A 21826-nucleotide genomic window follows, 5' to 3' on the forward strand; every position below is an offset into this window, starting at 1 on the left:
CTCACTTCACTCAGCATCAGACCACACGAGTCTTTCCAGGTTTTTCTGAAATCAGCCTGTTCATCATCAGAAGACTTTCTTGAAGCCCTACTATGGACGGGCCGTTAGAATACACAGAAGAGCCCTTCTAGTTATGGGTTTATGGCCTCTCTGGGCCTCAGTTTCCTCATCTGTAAAACAAAGGGGTTGGTTGAGAAGGTCCCTGAGGGCCCTCCCAGCTCGTGTATTTTGTGACTGAGTCCAAACTCTTTTGGTCTTGGATCCGAGCACATCTGGAATAGCGCATTCCTCAGAGCCTCCTTTGAGGAAGGGCACTGGCCAACTGCAATAGGCAGTGTGATGTAGCGGTGAGAGAGCTGACCTCTCAGTCAGGAAGGCCTCCGCACAGGCTGGCTGAGGAGGAGGCTTCCTCCAAGCTTTCACTGCCTGGCTCTCAAAGGCCGTGCCAGGAGAAACCGAGGCACTCAACCCTTCGAAGCAGCCCCTTGGGAACAGACATGCTGCCAGCCCTGAACTGTGTTCCTAGGGGTCTGTTAGGAAGTGTTTGCTTCCCTGACTCTGAAAGGCAAAGGAATTTCCCAGAACCCCTTCCTGACTGAGCAGAGTGTTTGTTAAAGAACTCAAGCCAAAGCTAATAGTTCCAATTGTTGTTAATGGCCCTAAATTAGGGATGCCAGGTGTTGGTGTTTTCAATGCCTCAGATAAAGGAAGCCTCATGTCACTGGCTGGCCAAGGAACAGGGAAGTTGGGCGTCAGCTAAATGTGCTGGAGGAAGTTTGTGAGGGTGAGAAGGTTGGCTTCCCAGAACCCAGAAGTGGCTATGTGCGCCTCCTCGATACGGAGTCACGGTCCTGGACTGGGAGGAGTCATTCTGAGCGTCTTCTTAGAGTTCATGTGAAGGGATTGAGGCTAAGAGAGGCGCATGATTTGCCCCAAATCACACAGGCTGTGTGTGGAGTCTGGATTCGAACCTAGGTCCTCTGAGGTCAGACTCTCTGAGTTGGAAGGGACCTCAGTGGCCACCTAGTGTAACCCTTACCTGACCAAGAACCCCTGGAGAGGCAAACTCCACCAAAGGTCACCTAGCCGCTGGCCGATGCTATCCAAGGAGGGGAAGCCGCCTCTTGGGGCAGGAAGTGCGGCCTCCCTTTAGTCCTAATTGTGCCTCTGTGCAGCCCGGGGATCCTGGTTCTGCCCTCTGGGACCACGCAGGACCGAGCTAATCACACACATGGAGCCAGCGCTCGGGACCCCGGCTGTGCTCTTCTTTCTCTCCCCCAGACTAAACTCCACACCCAGGGCTCTTTCTGCGTACCACCCTGCCTCCTACCCAGCATCCTAGAGCTGAGGGGCCTTTGGAGAGCAGCTCCAACCCCACGGTGCACAGTAGACCTCAGTGGAGGGGGTGGTGGGGACAGAAACAAATATTTATGAAGCGCCTACTATGTGTCGGGCACTGTGCTAAGCACATCACAGATATCTTGTTTGATCCTCACAACAAGCCCGCAAGTAGGTGCCGTCATGATCTCCATTTTACAGTTGAGGAAACCGAGGCAGACAGAGGTTAAGTGACTTGCCCAGGGTCACACAGCTAGTAAGTGGCTGAGGCAGGATTTGAACTCAGGCCTTCCCAACCCCAAGCCCATGTGCCCCCTAGGGGAGACTGAAACAAAGTGTCCAAACACAGGCCATCCTTGTGTATGAAGGATGCTTACTAGCTCTATTCTAAATGAGTTTCTTTAATGACTTTTTAAATGTAAATTTTATTGCTGTCCCCCCCCCCATTTCTTTTACATTTCGGTCATTTCTAGATCTATCCCTCCCCTTCCACCCCAGTGAGCCTTCCCTTATAAGACAGGTCAGTTAAATCACCCGAGACATCTGCTGTAGTACGCACTGTGCAGTGCCCGTGGACCCAGACTTCTCTGTCCTAGGAGAGGAGAGGGATGCATTTCTTCCCACCTTCTCCAAGACTGGGCTGTCCAATCACTTGGCTTCCTTTTTCTGGGGGGAGGCGGGGATTTTCCTTTAAGTTACTGTAGTCCTGACCCTGGGCAAATCGCCTTACCTGGCTCAGTCTTCTCATCTATAAAATGGGTTTCTGTGAGAATCAAACTTGATCTATGCAAAGCTCTCTGTAAATCTATAGCACGAAATGGATGTTAACTGCTAGGACTATTTCATTCTGCATCTGTGGAGATGCATCTTCTAATGTTTCTTTAGCGTTGCATTAGAATCTAAGCTCCTTGAGGCCAGGGGCTGTTTCCTTTCTGTCTTGGAACTCCCAACACCTCCCACAGTGCCTGTGGACATTCAGCAGGTGCTTCATTGAATGTTTGTAGACTGACTCACTGATCCCTCGTCTCACAGTCATTGTTTCTCTTGGTACAGTAATCAAGGGGGTTGGTCTGCATGGCCTCGGAGGTCCTTTCCGGTTCTAAATCTATGATACTATATGTAGTTAAGTGGTTTGATCACCAAGGGCACAAAGCAGGCAGAAACAGAATTTGAATCCAGGGCCTTTGACTCCCAAGCCAATGGCCCTGCCAGCTCTCTAGGTCTGAGTGAGTAGCACAATCAGAGCTGTGCGTTTGAAAAGCATAATCTGGCAGCATGAGAAGGACAGCTTAGAGAGGCCTTCTACGGCTTCTCACTGGGCCGGTGGCTATAGGTGATGACCTCCCTTCGGGCAGCTCCCGTCTGGAAAGCTAGGGAGTGCTGGGGCATAGGCTTGGCAGTTATCTGGGTGAAGACGATCATTGAAGCCATCAGAGAGGATGAGGTCATGGAGGGAGGGAGGCGTGGAAGGAGACAAGGAGAGCTGAGGAGGATCTTGGAATCCCCAGCAGCAAGCCCGGTGCCTGACACATAGTAGGCTTTTAGTAAAAGCTTGTTGAATGAATAAATGAATGAGTGAGTGAGTGAATGGTATCACCTTGGGCAAGGGGGATGGTGCCCCCATTTCACGGCTGTCTGTCGGGAGGAAGATGGCCCTGCGAAGACACAGTGAGGGAGCAGTCACAGCCCCAAGGATTCCAGGTCTCAGAGCCCAGGAGGGATGCCCACAGACGTGACCCAGCAGACCTAACCACTCCCCTAGGAACCCTTACCAGTTCGGCTTTCCTCCTTTCCCAGCCTTCCCTGCCAGCGGCTCAAGGAGGCAGATGAGCAAGGTTAGTCATTGTGTCTGAAGGACTGCTTTGTCCCTGCTCCTTAATTTGTTTATTTTATTAAAGTTTTACTGACTCATTTTCCTTTTAGACGCCACAGTCATCCTGATAATCCTTCCCCCAACATAGAACCCTCCTTTGTAACAGAGAAATGATTAAGTAAAACAGACTGATAGAGTAATAATAATATTAACTAACATTTATATAGTACTTTAAGGTTTACAAAACACTTTACATATGTAGACTCATTTGATTCTTCCAACAACCCTGGGATATAGGTGCTAGTATTATCCCCCTTTTACAGATGAGGAAACTGAGGCTGTGAAAGCTGAAGTGACTTCAGCAGGGTCACAGCCAGTAAGTGTATGTACTCTGGTGAGACAGTGAAACCCACTGGAAGACAGGAAAGAAAGAAAGAAAGAAAGAAAGAAAGAAAGAAAGAAAGAAAGAAAGAAAGAAAGAAGAAAGAAAGAAAGAAAGAAAGAAAGAAAGAAAGAAAGAAGAAAGAAAGAAAGAAAGAAAGAAAGGAAGGAAGGAAGGAAGAAAGAGAGGGAGGGAGGAAGGGAGGGAGGGAGGGAGGAAGGGAGGGAGGAAGGGAGGGAGGGAGGAAGGGAGGGAGGGAGGGAGGGAGGAAGGGAGGAAGGAAGGAAGGAAGGAAGGAAGGAAGGAAGGAAGGAAGGAAGGAAGGAAGGAAGGAAGGAAGGAAGGAGGAAGGAAAAAAGGAAGGAAGAGAAAATCCAAGAGCTGAACCAGGGACTGATTCTTCATTCTCCGGAAGGATTCTTCAGAACTTTCCTCTGAATGGCAGGCTCCCCAGGGCACGTAAAAAGAACAGGTGACTTTCCAGGAAGACGCCTGCTCCCCATTCCCAGTCCTTGAGCTGGCTGCCCCCTTCCACTCCACAACCCAGATGACCTCATGCTCAGGCCGACCGCGCCCTCTGAGAACATGAATCACAGGAGTGTAGAGCTGGAAAGAAGCTCAGAGGTCATCTTGCCTGACTGGAACCTGAATTTCCTTCTCCAGCATGAACTAGAGCAGGCAAGGGGAGAAGTCAGGTGTGGGTCACTGACTTTGAGCTCCTGGGTTAAACCAGGCAGGGGCGAGCTATGTGATCGCAAGCAAGTCATAACCCCTATTCTAAGACTAAGTTTCCTTGTTTTTACAAATGGGGAGGAAAGACGTGTCAGGTTCAGGTTGGGTCAGCACTTTGGCATTTCTCATTGGGAAATGCCAAGCCTGTTCGGGCATCAACCCTGTTTACAGAGGGAGAAACTGAGCACCAAGGGGTTTGAGTGCATAGAATTACAATCATAAGCCTTAGAGCTTGGAGGGACCTTTGAGCTCTTCAAGTGATTCAGGAGTCCTTGACTTTGTTTGGCCCCTAGACTGGCAAAGCCCACGGTGAAGCTGCACTCAAAGTAGGTAATACTACATTTCGGTTAGTGAAAATAAAGATGGAATTCTTTTCTCCATCCAAATTCACAAACTCCCTGAAATCTCCCCACAGTCCACGGACCCCAGGTTAAGAGCCCCAATCTGGGCCAATTCCCCTAAGTTACAGAAATAGTATGGCAGAAGGAATAGAGGGTTGGACATGGGTCAGGAAGGAGACTGGGTTCAGATTCCACTGCTCAAGGACGCACACACACATACATCAGCCAGACTGGCCCGCTTGTTATCCTCCATTCACAACACCCCATCTTCTACTTCCTTGTCTCGGCCCATACCTGAAGAGCTCAGCTGCCTCACTTTGACCTCTTAGAATCCTTACCTCGCTTTCATGTTCCGCAGGTGCCCCCTTAACACAAAGCCCAGTCTGATCTCCCCAGACGTTAAGGCCCTCCTCCTCAGAAATTACTTTGTATATGTTTATATGTATATTGCATATTATTGTATATTGCACTGCATATTATAACACATGATATATTATTATAGATTTATATATTACTTTGTATGTTTTATATATTATATATCTATTTGTACAATTTATGTTTTATATAGTATATATTATATTATATATCACTTTGTATATATTTGTTTTATGTATCATATAATATATATTTCTATATTACTTTGCACATATTTCTATGTGGTTTATATATTATATTTCTATATTACTTTATATAAATTTATGTTTTAGATATTATATGTAAATCTATTATACCACATACAATATATGTAACATATACAATTAATATAACATTTATATTATATTATAACATTTTATATATTAATTTATATATTTGTATGTTTTACATATTATATTATTACATGTTTATATATTACTTTGTATGTATTAATATATTTTAATATATTGTATATTTATATATTACTTTGTATATATTTGTGTGTGCTCTATTCAAAAGCTGTTTCTGCCAACAGACTGGAGGCTCTCTGAGGACAGGGACTTTTGTTTTTGTCTCTCCAGGCCTTCGTGCATATCACCATGGATATGACTGAACTTGTCTGAGCCTCAATTTCCCCATTTGTAAATGGGGATAATAACAGTCCCTATTTTACATAGTTATAGCATTCAAATGAGATAATGAATATATAAAGGGCCCCAGTCCTGTTCACTTTACTCCTGGCTCACCAGTCACTCTCTGTGCTGCCTCCACAGAGATCTTTCCCTCCGCACTGCTTTCCAGCACGCATTTATGTTTTGTCTTTCTCTATCGGAGTGTACGCTCTTGAAGACTGGGGCTGTTTTGTTTTCTTTGTTTTGGTGTCCCCAGTGAATAGCACAGTTCCTGGAACATGGTAAAGCACATCCATCTATCCATCCATCCATCCATCTATGTATCTATCTATCCATCCATGTATCTATCTATCTATCCTCCATCCATCCATGTATCTATCTATCCATCCATCTATGTATCTATCTATCCATCCATCCATCTATCCATCCATCATCTATCTATCTATCTATCTATCTATCTATCTATCTATCTATCCATCCATCCATCCATTCATCCATGTATCTATCTATCCATCCATGTATCTATCTATCCAACCATCTATCTATGTATCTATCTTATCTATCTATGCTATTTACACACTTTAAAGCATAGCATAAAAGTCAGTTATTATTTTTACAGATGGTGAAACTGAGGCCTGGAGATAGGAACTGAGTTGTTCAAGATTCCTTAATCAGTAAATGGTGGGGATGAAATTTGACCCCAGGTACTTGACTCCAAGCATCCATCACACCATTACCTCCTCTCTTAACAAAGCCTTACCTCATCATTGGCCTGAGGGTAGAGGACAGGCAGGTGAAGAATTGGTGCATCCATAGGTTTAGAACTGGAAAGACCTTTGAGGTCATTTAGTCACAGAGTCATGGAGTTTCAGCATTAGAAGGGACTTTGGTGGCCATTTAGTCCAGTATACAAGGGACAAAAAATCCTCACTACAAACATACCCAACAGGTGTCTGAAGTTTCCCAGTGATGTGCAAACCCGCTTCCTCCTACAGCAGCCCATTCCCCTATAGGACGGCTCTCTTTCTTTCTTTCTTTCTTTCTTTCTTTCTTTCTTTCTTTCTTTCTTTCTTTCTTTCTTTCTTTCTTTCTTTCTTTCTTTCTTTCTTTCTTTCTTTCTTTCTTTCTTTCTTTCTTTCTTTCTTCTTTCTTTCTCTCTTTCTTTCTCTCTTTCTTTCTCTCTTTCTTTCTCTCTTTCTTTCTCTCTTTCTTTCTCTCTTTCTTTCTCTCTTTCTTTCTCTCTTTCTTTCTCTCTTTCTTTCTCTCTTTCTCTCTTTCTTTCTCTCTTTCTTTCTCTCTTTCTTTCTTTCTTATAATTTATTTATTTTTAGTTCTCAACATTCACATCTGTAAGATTTTGAGTTTTAAATTTTCTCCCTCTCCCACTTCTGGGATGGCTCTTTTTCAATGTCAAGCCTGAATTAGCCTCTTTGCAATCAATCAGCCAGCATTTAAGCACCTACTATGTGCCAGGCACTGAGCATATAAATACAGATGATGAAACAACCCCCATTCTCAAGGAACAACTCCTGTTCTCATGGGGCAACAAGAAGTATGTAGAAGTATTTAAAGAATAAACAGAAATTAACCCAAAATGTTTAATACAAGGTAGTTGGGGAGGGAGGGCACCAGAAGTGGAAAGATTTCATATACAATGTAGTGCTTGAGCTGGCTCTTAAAGAAAGCATCAGATTCTCTAAGAGGGAGGCAAGGAGGAAGTGCAACCCAGGCATGGAAACCAGGGATGGAATGTTGTGTGTGAAGACCAAAGAGAAAGCCAGTTTGGCTGGATCAGACAGTGGCCCACGAAGGGAGACCCATTAGAAGAACGTTGAAGTCATCTGGGGTCAGAACTACAGGAGAAGTAGAGAAAGGGTGTGGAATGGGAGAGAGAAGGCGAAGGCACAAACAGTAAGACTGAGCCTCTGATTGGACGGGGAGTAGGGGATAATGCTAAGGCTGCGAATCTGAAAGAATGAAAGGATGGTGGTGCATCTGACAAAAGCAGGGAAATTAGAAAGAGTTAGTGGGGAAAGAGAATAAATTCAATTTGAGATGTATGAGTTTGAAATGTCTATGGGAGTGTTTAACAGGCACCTGGTGATGCAGGACTGACAGAGCCTTGGACTGGAGATGTAGATCTGGGAGTCCTCTGTAAGGAGGTAATGATGAAACCCATGAGAGCTGATGGGTTTAGGAAGAGAGAAAATGTAAGGAGAAAGGATTGACCAGGATAGAGTCCTAGGAAGGAGCCACAGTTAGAGGATGTGATAAGGATGCTGAGACAGCAAAAGACACTGAGATGGAGGAACCATTGGGAGAGAGGAGGGTCGTGAAATCCTAGAGAGAAGCTAGGATGAGAGGCTGGTCAAATGGAGGCCATTAGATTTGAGAAGTAAGAGGTCACTGGTCATTTTAGACAGAGAGCTTTCCGTTGACTGATGGGGCTGCCAGATGATAACTGACATCCGTGGATTTTGCCATCCAGCGCCAAGAACAAACCCAATTCCTGTTTCGTATGTTAGTTAGCGTGGCCTCCCTGAGCCTTTTCTTTTCCCAACTTAACACCCTTTCTCCATGATTCTTTCAGTGGCTCCTCATGGGAGGTAGGCAGGCTCAAGGCCCTGCTTTCTTCTGGATGCTAGGCAGCTTACAAATGACCTGCCTGGACCAAACACAGTCTTCAGGAGGTGATTTGACCTCTCCGGCAGAGGACAAAGGAATCTTCTGGGTTTTGTAGGCTACGCCTCCAATGGGGGCTCAACAAACCATATGAAGTGGGAGCTATGGCGATACAGAAGAGGAAGACTACTGTGGGATGGCCTGGTCAGGGAAGGCCTTTTGGAGGTGGTGGGGAGTCAACTGGGCCTTGAAAGAAAGGCACTGGGACATACATGGTGAAAAGAGTGATGGCGGCCAGAAGGCAGATGACCTGGGTGTGAGTCTTAGCTCTGCTCCTTCCTGGCTAGGTGTGACCTTGATCAAGTCCCCTCGAAGTCTTGTCCGGATTACGAATCCAGGGCTCCCTGCCTTCTGTTCTTCTTAACCAACTGTAGCTGGTTTACATGCCCGTGGACCCAGCTGTCATGGAATGAATCCTTGGAGAGGTTAGGATTTAGTCCAGTCCTACCATGGCAGCTTCAAGCCCTTGACATGGTCTTTGTGAATCTCTGTGCACATGAAATTCTGCCCTTTTTGGCCCACTTCTGTATTCCGCTGGGCTGGGCCTCAGGCCACACACACACACACACACACACACACACACACACGCACGCATGTGCACACAGGCCCAGCCCATCCTGGGAGCCCTCCTTTGTTGGTAGAACCACCATAGCGTGCACTCGGCTCCCAGAGTTCTTGAGACTCCACAGTTAACCTCCATGCCTCAGTGAAGCATTGGAGGGCAGAAATAATAATAATAATAATGAACAATAACAACAATAATGATATCACTTCCTCACAAGAAGCCTGTGTTACAGGGAGTGTAAGGATAATCAGCCTTCTTTTACAGATGAGAAAACTGAGATGGAGGGAGTTTAAGGGACTTGCACAGGGTCATGTCATTGTTCAGTCATTTTTCAGAGTCTGTCTCTCCATGGGCCCATTTGGGGTTTTCTTGGCAGAGACACTGGAGTGGTCTGCCACTTCCTTCTCCAGCTCATTTTCCAGACATGGAAACTGAGGCAAGCAGGGTGAAGTGACTTGCCCAGGGTCACACAGCTAGGAAGCATCTGAGGCCGGATTTGAGCTCAGGTGGTCCTGACTCCAGGCCTGGCGCTCTGTGCACTGGGCCTCCCGGCCGTTCCATGATTCGGACTACATCTTTGTAAAATGGGGATAATAATAATACCTATTTACAGGTTGTTGTGGGAACCAAATAAGATAATACATGTGGCTGTTATTTTATTATTATTATTACTGGATATTGGGGAGGAATGGACATAGAGCCTAGAAAGAGAAATGCCAGACAGAGAAGTTTGTGTTTTCTCCTAGAGGCAATAGGGAACCACTGAAGCTTCTTGAGCAGGGAGTAGTCCAGTCAGTTATGTGTGCAAAATGGACCTCGGTTTTCTCATCTATAAAATGGGCGCATCCAACCAGCAAGCCTCAAAGGCACCTTTCCAGCTGGTGCTTCCTTTTGCTCTCGCCTCTCTGGGCTTCTTCCCTGGACCCTCTTTCTAGCCCTGAGAATAGCAAGGGGATGGGAAGAAAAGTCGGGGGAGTAAGCCAAGTCACTTGATTATTTTCTACTTTATTACTCCAAATTAACGACCACAATAAAGCTCCAAAAAGTCCAATATTTACACAGGAAAAAAGTACAAAATTCCCCCCAAAGTTCTTCAGTATTTTTTTTTCCATTTTTTTAAATTACAAAGTAATAAAAAGATTTACTCTTTAGTTAAAAAAAAAGAAAAAAAAGACAGAGAAAGAGGGGTAAATAAATTAGGAAAAATAGCCCAAAACAAACGCAAAAACCAAACAAAAACAAAAACTTGTGTTAAATAGAAAGCATTAAAAAAAAGCCAATTCCTCCCTGGGCACTGTATCTTCTCCTGGATCCCCCCACTTCTCGGGGAGCAGGGCAGCGGAAGGGTGCAGACGGACAGGTGGGGCTCCCAATGGTTCACTGGAAACCATTTGTCTCTGACAATCATTCCCAAGGATTTCTCTTCCCCAACAAGGGTGGTGGGAGTGGGGAATGTCCCCTGTTCCGCTGTAGGACTGGATCCAAGCAGGGCTTGGGTTCTCCTTTCCTGGGCAGCCCAGGAGAGAGGCCTTCTGGCCATCAAAATCGGGATAACCAAACTGAAGTGTGAAGGGGTTGGGGGGAGAAGGGGCCTGTTGTCCCACAGCATCCTGCAGGGACCCTGCCAGGCCCTTAACGCTCATCCTGGAGAATACACAAAGCCAATAGACACACACAGTCACACTCTCGGACGTACCCACAGCCACGCCATCCACCACTGCCCCCCACCCCCACCCCCCTACCAGCTTCCTAGAAATCCTCTTGAGGCTCCGGGCTCACAGCTGCCTTCCCTTCCCTGCCAGGCTCCAGGGGCTAGGGAGAGAGGGAGGGGCCCAGGCCCCCAGCTTCGCCCAGGACACCCCAGATCAGTGCTAAGGAGAGAATGGGGTGAGGATGTCAGCAAGCATCCAGTGACCCCACGAGTGACCCTTGAAAGCTGGCATCTTCTGAGGCTTCGAGGCCTGTCTAACCAAGAAACCCAAGACCCCACGGACAGAGTCAGGGCCTCAGGGAGTCACGAGTTTACTTTCACAAAACAAAATGAAATCCAGACAGCTTCTGCCAAGTCCAAGCCTTCCCTTTCCTCTTCATCCAGAGGTTGGCTCCTCGGACCCAGAGGATGTTCAGACCAACATTGACACAGAAACAGGAGTGTGGGGTGGGAGGGCAGAGGGGCCCTGACCACTGGAGCCCCCCCAGTCTGGGCTAGGAGGAGGAGAGGGAGAGCCCCCACTCCCCACACCCCCACCCACTGCTCAGGGGTGGCAGGCATGGGGAGGGCCTTGGCGTGGCTCCAGGCGGGGTGAGTGGTGTCTTCCCAAAAGGGTCCCTTGGTGGGGTCTGGAGGGCAGAAGGCAGACGGGGGAGGAAGGCAGACACCAGGGCCAGAAGTCGTGCAGTGGGAGCTTTGTGTCTCTTCTCCATTGGCAAAAAAAAAAAAAAGAAAGAAAAAGAAAAAGAAAAAAGAAAAAAGAAAAAAGAAAAGAAAAGAAAGAAAGAAAAATCCCAGATAGCAACAAAAATCTGTTGTCTGTTTTGTGGGATTTTTTTTCATTTTCTTTTTTTAAGTCTTTTTAAAATTTTTTTTAAAAGAAAAAATACAGTGAAGACACTGTAGAGGGACAAAGAAAGAGAAATAATTAGGAGTGACCCCTGACCTGTATCCCAGCCTCTTTGTCCACGCCCTGTCCCACTCTGCTAGACTACGCTAGTTCCTTGGGAGTAGGGAACAGAATCTAAGAAAGGATTCCAATTTGGCTTCCAACACTTCCAGGCTGTGTGACCTTAGGCAAGTCAATTTACCTCAGCTGTATGCAGGGAGTAGTGACTTAATCAGTCCAGCTTTACTAAATCCAATCTGGCGCAGGCCCAGATGTCCTGCCCTTGGAGCCTATGTCCCCAGGGAAAGAGGGTGGGGGATGGTCAGTCTTTTCCTCAGACTTCTCTTTGCATCCCCCGTTACCAGCACCGTGGCCGGCATGCGGCAGCTGCTTAATAAATTTTGGATGACTCTCCCTAGCATTCATCCTCCTCTTCCCATGCTCAACTCCATCTCCCGAAGGGAGGATGCCCACATGGAGGAGTTGGGACAGGCCCAGAGAACAGGCCCTAAGGCTGAGGAGACGGGCAGGGGCGAGGGCCAGGGGCTTTGGTCACCCCAGGAAGAGGGTGACTTACCTAAGCAAACACTGGTCCGGTGGCATCTTTCCCTCACTTCCCGAGGTGGTCAAATGGCACGCTTGTCTGGAGGAGAGTAAGGACATCCAGATTACACGGGATTATATGCATTACAGACGGATCTAGAAGGTGACTTGGAGACCATGAAGTCTGAACTTGTTTTACAAATGAGGAAACTGAGGCCCACTTCCAATCCCACCTGTCAAATGTCACACAGGTTGGGCGTCTCTGAGGCAGGATTTGAACCCAGGTCTTCCCTGACTCCATACCCAGTGCTCTATCAACTGTGGTAACATTGCTTCTCTGGGCAGCTAGGTAGCTCAGTGGAGTCAGGAAGACTCATCTTCATGAGTTCAAATCTGGCCTCAGATACTTCCTAGCTGTGTGACCCTGGACAAGTCATTTAACCCTGTTTGCCTCAGTTTCCTCATCTGTAAAATGATCTGGAGAAGGAAATGGCCAACCACTCCAGTATCTTTGCCACCCAAATGGGGTCACGAAGAGTCCAACACAACTGAAAGGACTTAACAACAACAACAAGAACACTGCCTTTCCAGACTATAAGCTCCACAAGGGCAGGGACAAGGTTCACTGCTACTCTTAGAGCTTCCCCTTAGGATCTTACCTAGGGCTGGGGGGCAGAGTAGCCTGGTCTTTAGAGTTAGGAGCGACCTGCGTTTGAATCTCACCTCTGGCATTTCTTTGCTTTGTGACAATGGGCAAGTCCCTACTCCCTGTCTGAGCCTCAGTTTCCTTATTTGAAAAATGAGGATCGATGCAGCGCCTATCTTGACGGGTTGACATGAAGACTCAGTGAAATCAAGGTGCTTTATGAATGTCAGCTGTTATTTCAGTACACATAGTGGGAGAATTAAAGGAATACATCGATTTTAATTCAAGAAGCTAAAATGAGGTGAGGGCAAAAGACTAAACCCAGCTGTCCGGACACCCAGCCCAGTGTTCCGTCCAGGCTGCCCAGCACCTGCCAACCTCATTAAAAATGGCTGTGGAGTGGGGGAGGAGGAGCGGGGGAGGGATGTCTCTTCTCTCCCCACCTGACACTGGAGGGAAGGAAGGAAGGAATCTACTCTTTCCTCGTGTGCAGAGGAGAATCCCGTGCTTTCTTCCTTCTCCCTCCCAGGTAAGTGATAACTCTTAATCACCAAGGCCCAGGGACTTTTTTTTTGTCCTTCCACATCCAGCTGGACCACTCTTCAGTACCTGACAGTGACGGCTACTCCAGATTCCAGGATGAGAGTTCCTCCCTAAGTCCCCACGTGGCTGCCCTCTCTAGGCTGTCCGGCCGCCTGCCTGCCCGCCCGCTCCCCCTCTGCCTCCTTCTGTGGATCACCAGCCAGGTCCTGCTTCCTTAGCATACTTAGCCCCAGAGCTCTCTGCCATTCTCTCTTTCCTGGCGATCTCAGCAGCTCCCATGTGATTAGTGGTCATCTCTAAGCAGACGACTCTCAGATCTGGGTATCCAGCCCTGCCTCTCTCTTGAGCTTCAGCCCCAGATCACCACTTGCCTGTTAGACATTTCAAACCCGATATCCCCAGGGTCAATGTGGCATTTTTTTTTTACTATAAATATTTGTTACAAAAATCTTGTGTGTTGTTATTGTTGGTGGTGGTGGTGGTGGTGGTTTTTTAATACCCCAATGTTGGAGTTGGGGACAGAGAAGTCGAAGGGAGAGAAAATAGACTTTTATTCATTGAAAAACATAAAATTTAATTAAACAAGCAAACTAATGTCCCAAACTCCACACTTCCGAACCTGAACTACTTTGACCCTCAAATTCGCCCTTCTTCCACTTTCCCGTTTCTGTTGAAGACAGCATTATCCTTCCAGTCTCCCATGGACATAACCTCACAGTCACTCTTGATTCCCAGCTCACCCTCACCACTCACATCTGATCGGTTGAAATCTATTGCTTCCAGTCCCTTCTCTACCCTCACACAGCTGCCACCTGAGCTCAGCCTCTCCTCCATGGTGACGGGACCCCGAGTCCTCATTGATCTCACTATCTCCAGCCTCCTTCCACTCCATCACAACTGCCAAATCTGTCCTCCCAAGCCCAGGCCTGAGCATGTGACTTCCTTTCTCAAGAAGCTGCAGGGGCTTCCTATTTCCTGTAGGATAAAATACAGACTCCCCTGATTGGCTTTACCATCTGCCCCCAACTTATCTTTCCAGACTTAGTACACATTCCACTCCCTCAGGCACTCTCTGCTTCTCAGCAGCTCTCACTTCCTTTGAATGTTCAGCTCAGGTCAAAGCCTTTCCTGGTCCCCCCACTTGCTGATGCCTTCCATGCTGGGAATTACTTGGTATCTATCTTTCATTTATCCTCCTGTGTTTTACATTCTATCCAAGCAGGATGTAAATTCCTCCAAGGCCAGGAGGACTTCCTTTCTGTCTTTTCCCCATCAGCACCTCCCACAGTGCCTGGCATTTCATAAAGGCTGGTTAAGTCCTTCAATAAAACCTTGTTGAACAAATGAATGAATAAATGAACAAACGAATAAATGGATGGATGGGTGGATGGATGCGTGAAGCATGGACATCCACTCACCTGTGATGCAGAAATCCGAGACACCTCTTGGCGTCCTGTGAGGTCGGAGGAGGAGACGTTGGCCGGGGCTCCTCGGTGTAACCTCATACTCACCTTCCTCTCCCTGTCTACCCGTGAGATCGCTCTGGGAGAAGTATTGCCTAGAGAAGGAGAAAAGAAAGGATGCTCTTGACCACCGCCCAGAGGCGGAAGGAAGGATAGCAACGGACTTGAGGTCGGGGAGGCTTGGGTTCAAATCCTGTCTCGGACACTTACCGGTTGGGTGACCCTAGGCAAGAGTTTATTATGTCTTTGTCTTTCTTTGTATGTCTTACACTTAGAACAGTACCTTGTATATAGTGAGTGCTTAATAAATGCTTGTCAACGGACAAATCGTTTGTCCTCTCTGGGAGCTGAGGACTGCGAAGGTCCCTTCTGACTCTCCACTTTTGATCCTAGGATCCCGGCCCCGCCCCGCAGCCTCTCCCAGCCCCCAGCCTCACCAGCTTGCTGGATGCGGGAGGCTGGGTTGGAAGCCACGGGCTCGGCCACGTTGCGCAAGCGGTTGGCAGCGGCACCAGCAGGGGGTCCTGGGGGGAGCGCCCGCGTAGCAGATCCTCTCAACTGTCCCATCCTCTCCTCTCTCTCGTGCTCCCGCCGCTCTCGGTCCATATCCTCGGGGTTCCGGGCCGCACCCTGCGGGGGGAGGGGGAGGGGATGACAGAACAGGGATAGGGAGAGATTGGCATCGTCCCGAAGAAAGAGCAGCATCAGCCCCCAGACCAGAGTGGTGGGCAAGGGAGGATCACCAGCTTGAGTTCCGGAAGGCACCTTAGAGACCATCTTGTCCAATCCCTCATTGTATAGAGAAGGAAACGGAGACCCAGAAAAGGGGCAGTGACTTGCCAAGATCACGCAAGTTATAAGAGGCAGAACCAAGATTTGAACCCAGCTCTTCTCAGAGCAAAGCCAGAAGAGAGAAGGAGCATGAGGAGATGAAGGAGGAAGTCGAGAAAGTCCCAAGTAAAAGGCAGAAGGGGGCGGGGCGGGGTTCTGTCGTGCCCCACCCCATCCAATCTCTCTGTTTCCTAGGGGCTTCAGAATGGTATCCCTTTCCACAGTGGCTCTGGTCCAAGCCGTGACTCCTGTTACCTAGCCGTGGAAAGGGCGACCTCCAGCTGATGGCTTGAGCCAGGTGGGACCACCCAGAAGCCCCTAGGAAGCAGAGGGGATTGCTCTTGGGGAATCGAGAGGGAGGAGAAAGGCTGAAGTGGCCGTGAAGTCCCCTGGGCGCTGCTCTTCAGCAGCTGTCTCCCCAGTTTTTAAGACAAGGTTTAGGGGAGAAAAAGAGCGAAAGGCCAGAGAGCTGAGCGCAGAGCCAGTGACTGCAAGTTACCTAATTGGTCCCGGGGCGCAGCGCAGGGAAGGGCAGGGGGCTGACTGGAAGGGGGCCGCATCTGTAGAGGAGAGAGCTCAAGGCTGAGTTGGGGGGGATACACATATACACACCTTCAATCCCAGAGTCACAGTGGGGGCATGAGGGGAGGGGATGAGTAGAACCTGTTGGTCAGCTCCCAGGGAAGAGGCAAGGGACGCTGCCCCCTCCCTGGACACAGGGGTAGGGACTACACCTGTACTTTCACTGGTATAGGGAACTCTCAAACGAGGAACGTCCCTCCACCAATGCAGGTTGGCACCTTCTCTGCAAGTCAGTCTTAAAAAGTTGTGTGTGGACAATGAGAAATGACCAGGGGTGGAACTCGAACCCACGTCTTCCCGGCTTCCAGACCAGCTCCCTTATCCACTAGACTATGCTGTCTCTAGTGTGTGGGGTTAACAATTTACAAGTACATAAGACGTTCTACCCAAATGCTACATAAGCAGCAATGAGGAAAAAACCACACCCTTCCTTTATTAATTCATGACGACACCCCCAAAACTCCACTTCAGAGCGACCAAAAAAGCAGCTTCCCCTTTATCTGGTGGACATTTCCATCTAGACCAGAGATCCAAGTGGGATCTTTCTGAGGCAGGCAAAACTCTCCAAGGCCCTAGGATACCAGGCCTCCCCAGGTGGTGGGAGGAGCACCCCAGGGTGCTCCTGGGTTCAAGGGAAATCCCGGAGGCCCAGACTCTCAGAAGCCCAGAACTCCACAGGAAAGGCCTGCTGGTCTCGGTGATCACTGATTGGAGATGCCCCATCTGCTTTGCGTCCTGTCCCTTCTCTCCTCCCCCCCCCCAGCCCCACACTTTGGCGTTGCCAGGCAGAGGTGTGTGAGTTGATTGGGGGGGGCATGCCTATTACTGCCAGCCCCGCCCCTCTCCGTGCTGGGAACCCCAGCAAACCTCAGTAAAAGGATGCGTGTTAGAGATCCATCAGGTGTGGAGCTACAGACTGGCCTTCCTGCTCCTCCCACACAACGCTCCACCTTCATCTCTAGGTCTTGCACTAATCATCCCCCATGCCTGGAAGGTTCTCCCTCTGCCTTGTAGAATCCTTTCCTTCCTTCAGAACTGAGCTCAAGTACCATCAACTCCTTAGATTTTTCCTCAGCCCCTCCTACTTGCTAGTAATCTCTCTCCTCTCTCTCTGTCTCTCTCTCCTCTCTCTCTCCTCTTTCTCTCTGTCTCCCCCCCCCATTAATTCTCTATATATTTATGTATGTAAATTCTGTCTCCTCTGAGAAAATGCAAGCTTTTTGAAGGCAGGAACTGTTTCTGCTTTGTATTCCCAGTGCTTAGAATAGAATCTAGCACACAGTAGGTGTTTAATAAGTGCTTATTGGTTGCTACAAGCAGTTCTTGATTTACTGGGGGAGGGAAAGAGGGAGCTCCAAGGATCCCTGCTGAGGGGAAGGCCAGGATGCTACCTGAATTCCTCCCTGCTCTCCCTCACTGATGGGACCACTAGAGATGAGGAATTCCATGGAACATGGTGTCCCATGTTCTGTCATTCCCCAAACTCCCTTTCTTCTCCCTGCCTTTTTCCTAACAAAAATACCTTTTCACATCTGCTCTGCCAGGCTTCCAAAGGGAAGCAGAGAAAGCCCTTGGTCCCATGAGCAGCGACTCAGACCCCCCTCTCAGGGGGTGTTACTGATTCAGCAGCAGCTACTGACGGAGCGTGGAAATAGAAGTTACCAGAAATAAGTGTGGGGAGCCCAGGACAAATGGAGAAGCAATTTTTAAAAATTCTACCCTAAAGGAGAAAGATTCAGATAATACTCACCTTCCTGCCCCACTCAGCCCTCACCCTTCTCAAAAATCCCATCCAAAGTCAACAAGGCTTAACGGTGGAGGTGTCCCAGACAAGGGCGGAGCAAGGCTAGAGCTAGAAGGGGCCTAAAGACCCTGTAATATAACCCCTAAATTTGGCAGAGTGGGGTAAATGGACCCCGGAGAGGAGAAAAGCCTTGCTCAAGGTGACCCAGGTAAGAAATGATTTAACCACGACTCAAACCCAGGTATTTGGACTCCAAATACAGCTTTTTCTGATAGCCACACAACTAATGAGGAGGAAGAGCCGGAGGCTGGAAAAGTGCCGCAAATTGCCTCAGAGAAGCTTAGGCTTTCCCAGTAAAAAGGGACCTCCCAAGTGAGCCGGACCCCTCCCTCCAAGGGTCAAGCATCACTCTTCCTCACCCCTCCTCAGGGAGAGCCTGCTCTTTGCCCTGGAGGATCTCAGAGTACACACAGTTTGCAGAGCATCGGGTCTTTAAGTCGGAGGTTCCTGGGCTTCAGCGGCTGGCATCTAGCCACTTCTGAATTTTAGTCGCCGGGTCTATTCTCCAGACCAGATTTAGGGTTGAATTAACCCTGGCCTCTTTTTCCAGGCTCAGGGAAAGAAGGAAGAAGAAAGGAAAGTGAAGAAATAGAAACTTGAATTTTAAGAGACAATACCAGAGTGAAAGACCCTTCAGGCTCCAAGTGAGGGTGTGATCACATCCATCTCTAAACTTCTGCACTTTTCAAAATGGTGGGCCAAGACAATGACACAGTAACAAGAAAATAACAGAACAACTACTACTGCTACCACTACCGCCACTACTACTACTACTGTTGCTGCTGCTGCTACTACTATTACTAATAGCATTTAGATAGTACTTTAAGGTTTGCAAAGCGCTTTACAAATGTTATCTCATCTGCTCCTCACAACAGCCCTGTGAGGTAGGCGCCATTATTATTCCCATTTTACAGATGAGGAAACTGAGGCAAAAGGTTAAGTGACTTGCCCAGGGTCGCCCAGCTAGTAAGCATCTAAGACAGGATATGAATACTGGTCTTCCTGACTCCAGGCCCAGCACTCTGTGTCCCATGGGGCCAGCTGCTTACAAGATCTTGACCTCTTTCTCTCTGGCATACCAAGATGAAGTGGGGTGAAGACGCAACCAGAGTTTAGTAGAACCAGGAAGGTGAGTGTCCTGCTGAACTCTGCCTGGATCAGACCTAGGAAGCCCTAGGCCCATTTTAGGAAGGACGTTAAGAGACTGGACCACGTCCAGGGAAGGGTGAAAAGAATAGTGGGAAGAATGGAGATCACACCATCCACAGATGTCTCCACCCTCCATCATCACCCAGGTATGAATAGAGATGGGTTCTGAGGAATCTGGGCTGTGCAGCCTGGAGAAGTGAGACTTTGGTAGGGGAGATCTCAGTGTCTCTAGGGACGTCACTCAAAAAAGGGATTAACCTTGTTCCGTTTTGCCCCACAACGCAGAACAAGAATGGTTAGAGGCTCCACCCACTTGTCCTTCAGTGAAAAAGATGCTAATACTCAGGACTGCCCCGAAGTAGAGTGACTTCTTTGATAGGTACTGAGCTCTCCATTACTGGAGGTCTTCAGACAAAGGCTGGATAACCACTCCTCAGGGATGTTGCAGAGGGGTTCTCTGTTGGTCCCTGGGATGACTTACTTCAACTTGTTTTCTGAAGATGTTCTCCTTTCCCACACAGAGAATCTTCCAAATCACTACGGCCAACAGTGGTGGGGGATCCATTCACGGCAGCCAAATCCAAGATAAAGTGGACACTTGTAGAAGGCCCAGCCACAGGGCCACGGCAAGAAAGTGGCCATGGAAGAGTGGGTGTAGATGGTCCCACCAACCTTCCCAAGAGATGCCACCAAACTGAAGGTCTGAGGTCGAGGGGGAGTCATTGCCTCATCTGGTCTGATATCCCAGTGACAGATGAGAAAGGGAGAGTCCCAGCATGAGCACCTTCTCCAAGGAAGCTTAGCAGGGATCCCCCTTTCCCTTCTTCTTTGAATGGATAGCCTCAAGAAGTGGTGGATGGGCTCTCCCTCCTTGGAGTCTTCACTCTATCAAGCATGTTAGAGTTGGGGTTCCTTTCTGATCTGCACTGGCCACTCTGACGTTCTGTGACTCCTAAGGGTTCTGTCCCAGAAGTCGTGGCTCTTGCCAGGTCAAGCAGAGAGTCACAGCGGTTTGAACCCTTCTGGAATGGCTAGTGATGGTGTGGTGTGACGTCCAGGCTGGAATTTCTCATGGTCCCTGAAAGGTGTTGATGTCTTGGGAATTTGTGATTGATTTGTAGATAGCAAGGAAGAAAAGATGGCACACATGTACGTACGCGCGCGTGCACACACACACACACACACACTCACACGACCTCCTAGGAGAAGACCTTTGCATGCCTTCTATACCCATGACCCCTCGGTTGAATGGATGAGAAGCCTATACCCTCTTCTGAATCTCCAGCTTCTGGCTCTGGAAGAATCAAAGAGATGTAGCTACTGAGAAGGCCTGCAAAGTTTGAGGGGGAAGTGGCAAACAGCAGTTTGGAGACCCCATGGCAATATCCCCCCATTTCTGGCTCACTGCGTGGTGTGCCTTTCCTACCATGAAGTACTTCAGTTGTCCCTCATTTGGGACAAAAAAAGCTGACTGGCGAGAGGAATGCCAGGCTGCTGCCCAGGCCATGAGGGCGAGGCAAAAAGGAGTCAGAATGAGACCACTGATAGTGGTAAGGATCGTCTATCACTGCCGTCTGCATACAGCAGGTGCTAACTAAATGTCTAAGCAGAAAAGAGGAGCTGGAGAAGTGGGCGTCCCCGGAGGGGATGGGTCAGGATGCAATCAGCCAGGAGGGGACAGGAGACCTGTCCTGCAGGGAGAGCAGTCCCGTAACACTTGGCAATGACAACATTAAAAGACAGTCACGGCCAGATGAGTAAGGAAGAGGCCTTTTTAATGAGCTCAGGTTCGGTACAGAGATCACTGGCAGGCCATCAATATGGCAGTCAGGTCCCATCTGGCGTCCCCCTTCGGTCATCTCCACCTTCAGCCCAACTCTCTGGGCAGGTCGGAGTACTGGCTCGGGATGCCCTCCTAGGGACTATCTAAGACAACTCGTCCCCATCACCTCTGCTCTGTCACTGTCTTGGGGCGGGGCGGGCCCCCGGGGCTGGAGGGCCCCATTCCTGGCTTGCTCTCTTGGTCACATTTTGGCCCCAGCCTGGGCGTTATCCACACGTCCTGGTTTAGTAGACATTCTCAGCTTTGCACTCACGGTGCCTCCGTGAGGTCAGAACTGGGGCCCTGGGGTCCAGACCACCGGCCAGTGGCTAAGGTGGCCCGTCTCCTCCATCTCCTCAACCTCCTCCACCTGCTGGTCTGCATGGCACGGGGTGCCCAGGGGCGTTGGGCACCTGGAAGGGGACACAGAGCACAAAGTGGGGGAGCTCAGCTGCCTGGTACCTGGGACAAGACCACTGAGAAATAATCAATAGAAGCCAAGGGCAGGCCGAGCCAACAGGTCCTTACCAGTACATAGGTTGGCCCGAGTGGCCTGGGTGTGGGCTGACTTCTTTCTCGAAAGAATGAGACTGTCCTGAGGTAGCTCCCTTTCCCGGAAGAGATTCAGAAGAAACAAGACATGGGGATTTTGGAAGTCCTAAAGCAGTCCCCACCCTAGTCAAGAACCCCTAGAAGCCCCTTCCAGCGAAGGCAAGATGGCAGCCATGCCAGAATATATATCCCGAGGGATGGCGCTTGGCCTTCCCCCCCAACCGTGGGGGGGAAGGAAAGGAGAGATGCTCTTGGCATCCTAGCTGTCAGCGAGGGAGGCTGGGGGGAAGAGGGCCACACGCAATGCAGCGTGGACAGCAGCCACGGGGAATAGGAAGGAGAGCAGCAGGGCCGCGGCGAGGAAGGTGGTGAGGCAGCTCCCAAGGTACCCC

The 21826-nt window shown here is 48.9% G+C and overlaps 1 protein-coding gene across 8 annotated transcripts in view; it reads right to left on the reverse strand.

The window, feature by feature from the left end:
• Positions 1 to 9884: 9884 nt before the first annotated feature.
• Positions 9885 to 21826, reverse strand: part of CSNK1E (casein kinase 1 epsilon) — a 63672-nt gene continuing 51730 nt past the window's right edge. For 4 of the 8 annotated variants that reach the window (XM_020982598.2, XM_020982599.2, XM_020982597.2 and 1 more), the window contains 5 exons: positions 16025 to 16085; positions 15132 to 15324; positions 14650 to 14789; positions 12077 to 12142; positions 9885 to 11510 (listed from right to left, as the gene is read on the reverse strand). In XM_020982598.2, coding sequence (XP_020838257.1) covers positions 12126 to 12142; positions 14650 to 14789; positions 15132 to 15324; positions 16025 to 16085 — 411 coding nt within the window. In that variant the 3' untranslated portion in view covers positions 9885 to 11510; positions 12077 to 12125. Of the gene's footprint in view, positions 11511 to 12076; positions 12143 to 14649; positions 14790 to 15131; positions 15325 to 16024; positions 16086 to 20814; positions 21296 to 21410; positions 21491 to 21826 lie in introns of those variants that run through there. The other 4 variants (XM_020982601.2, XM_020982603.2, XM_020982602.2 and 1 more) reach the window with 4 other exon arrangements.

Source organism: Phascolarctos cinereus, unplaced genomic scaffold, assembly GCF_003287225.1.
Source record: "Phascolarctos cinereus isolate Bilbo 61053 unplaced genomic scaffold, phaCin_HiC Scaffold_1;HRSCAF=81, whole genome shotgun sequence".
Classification (NCBI taxonomy): Eukaryota; Metazoa; Chordata; class Mammalia; order Diprotodontia; family Phascolarctidae; genus Phascolarctos; species Phascolarctos cinereus.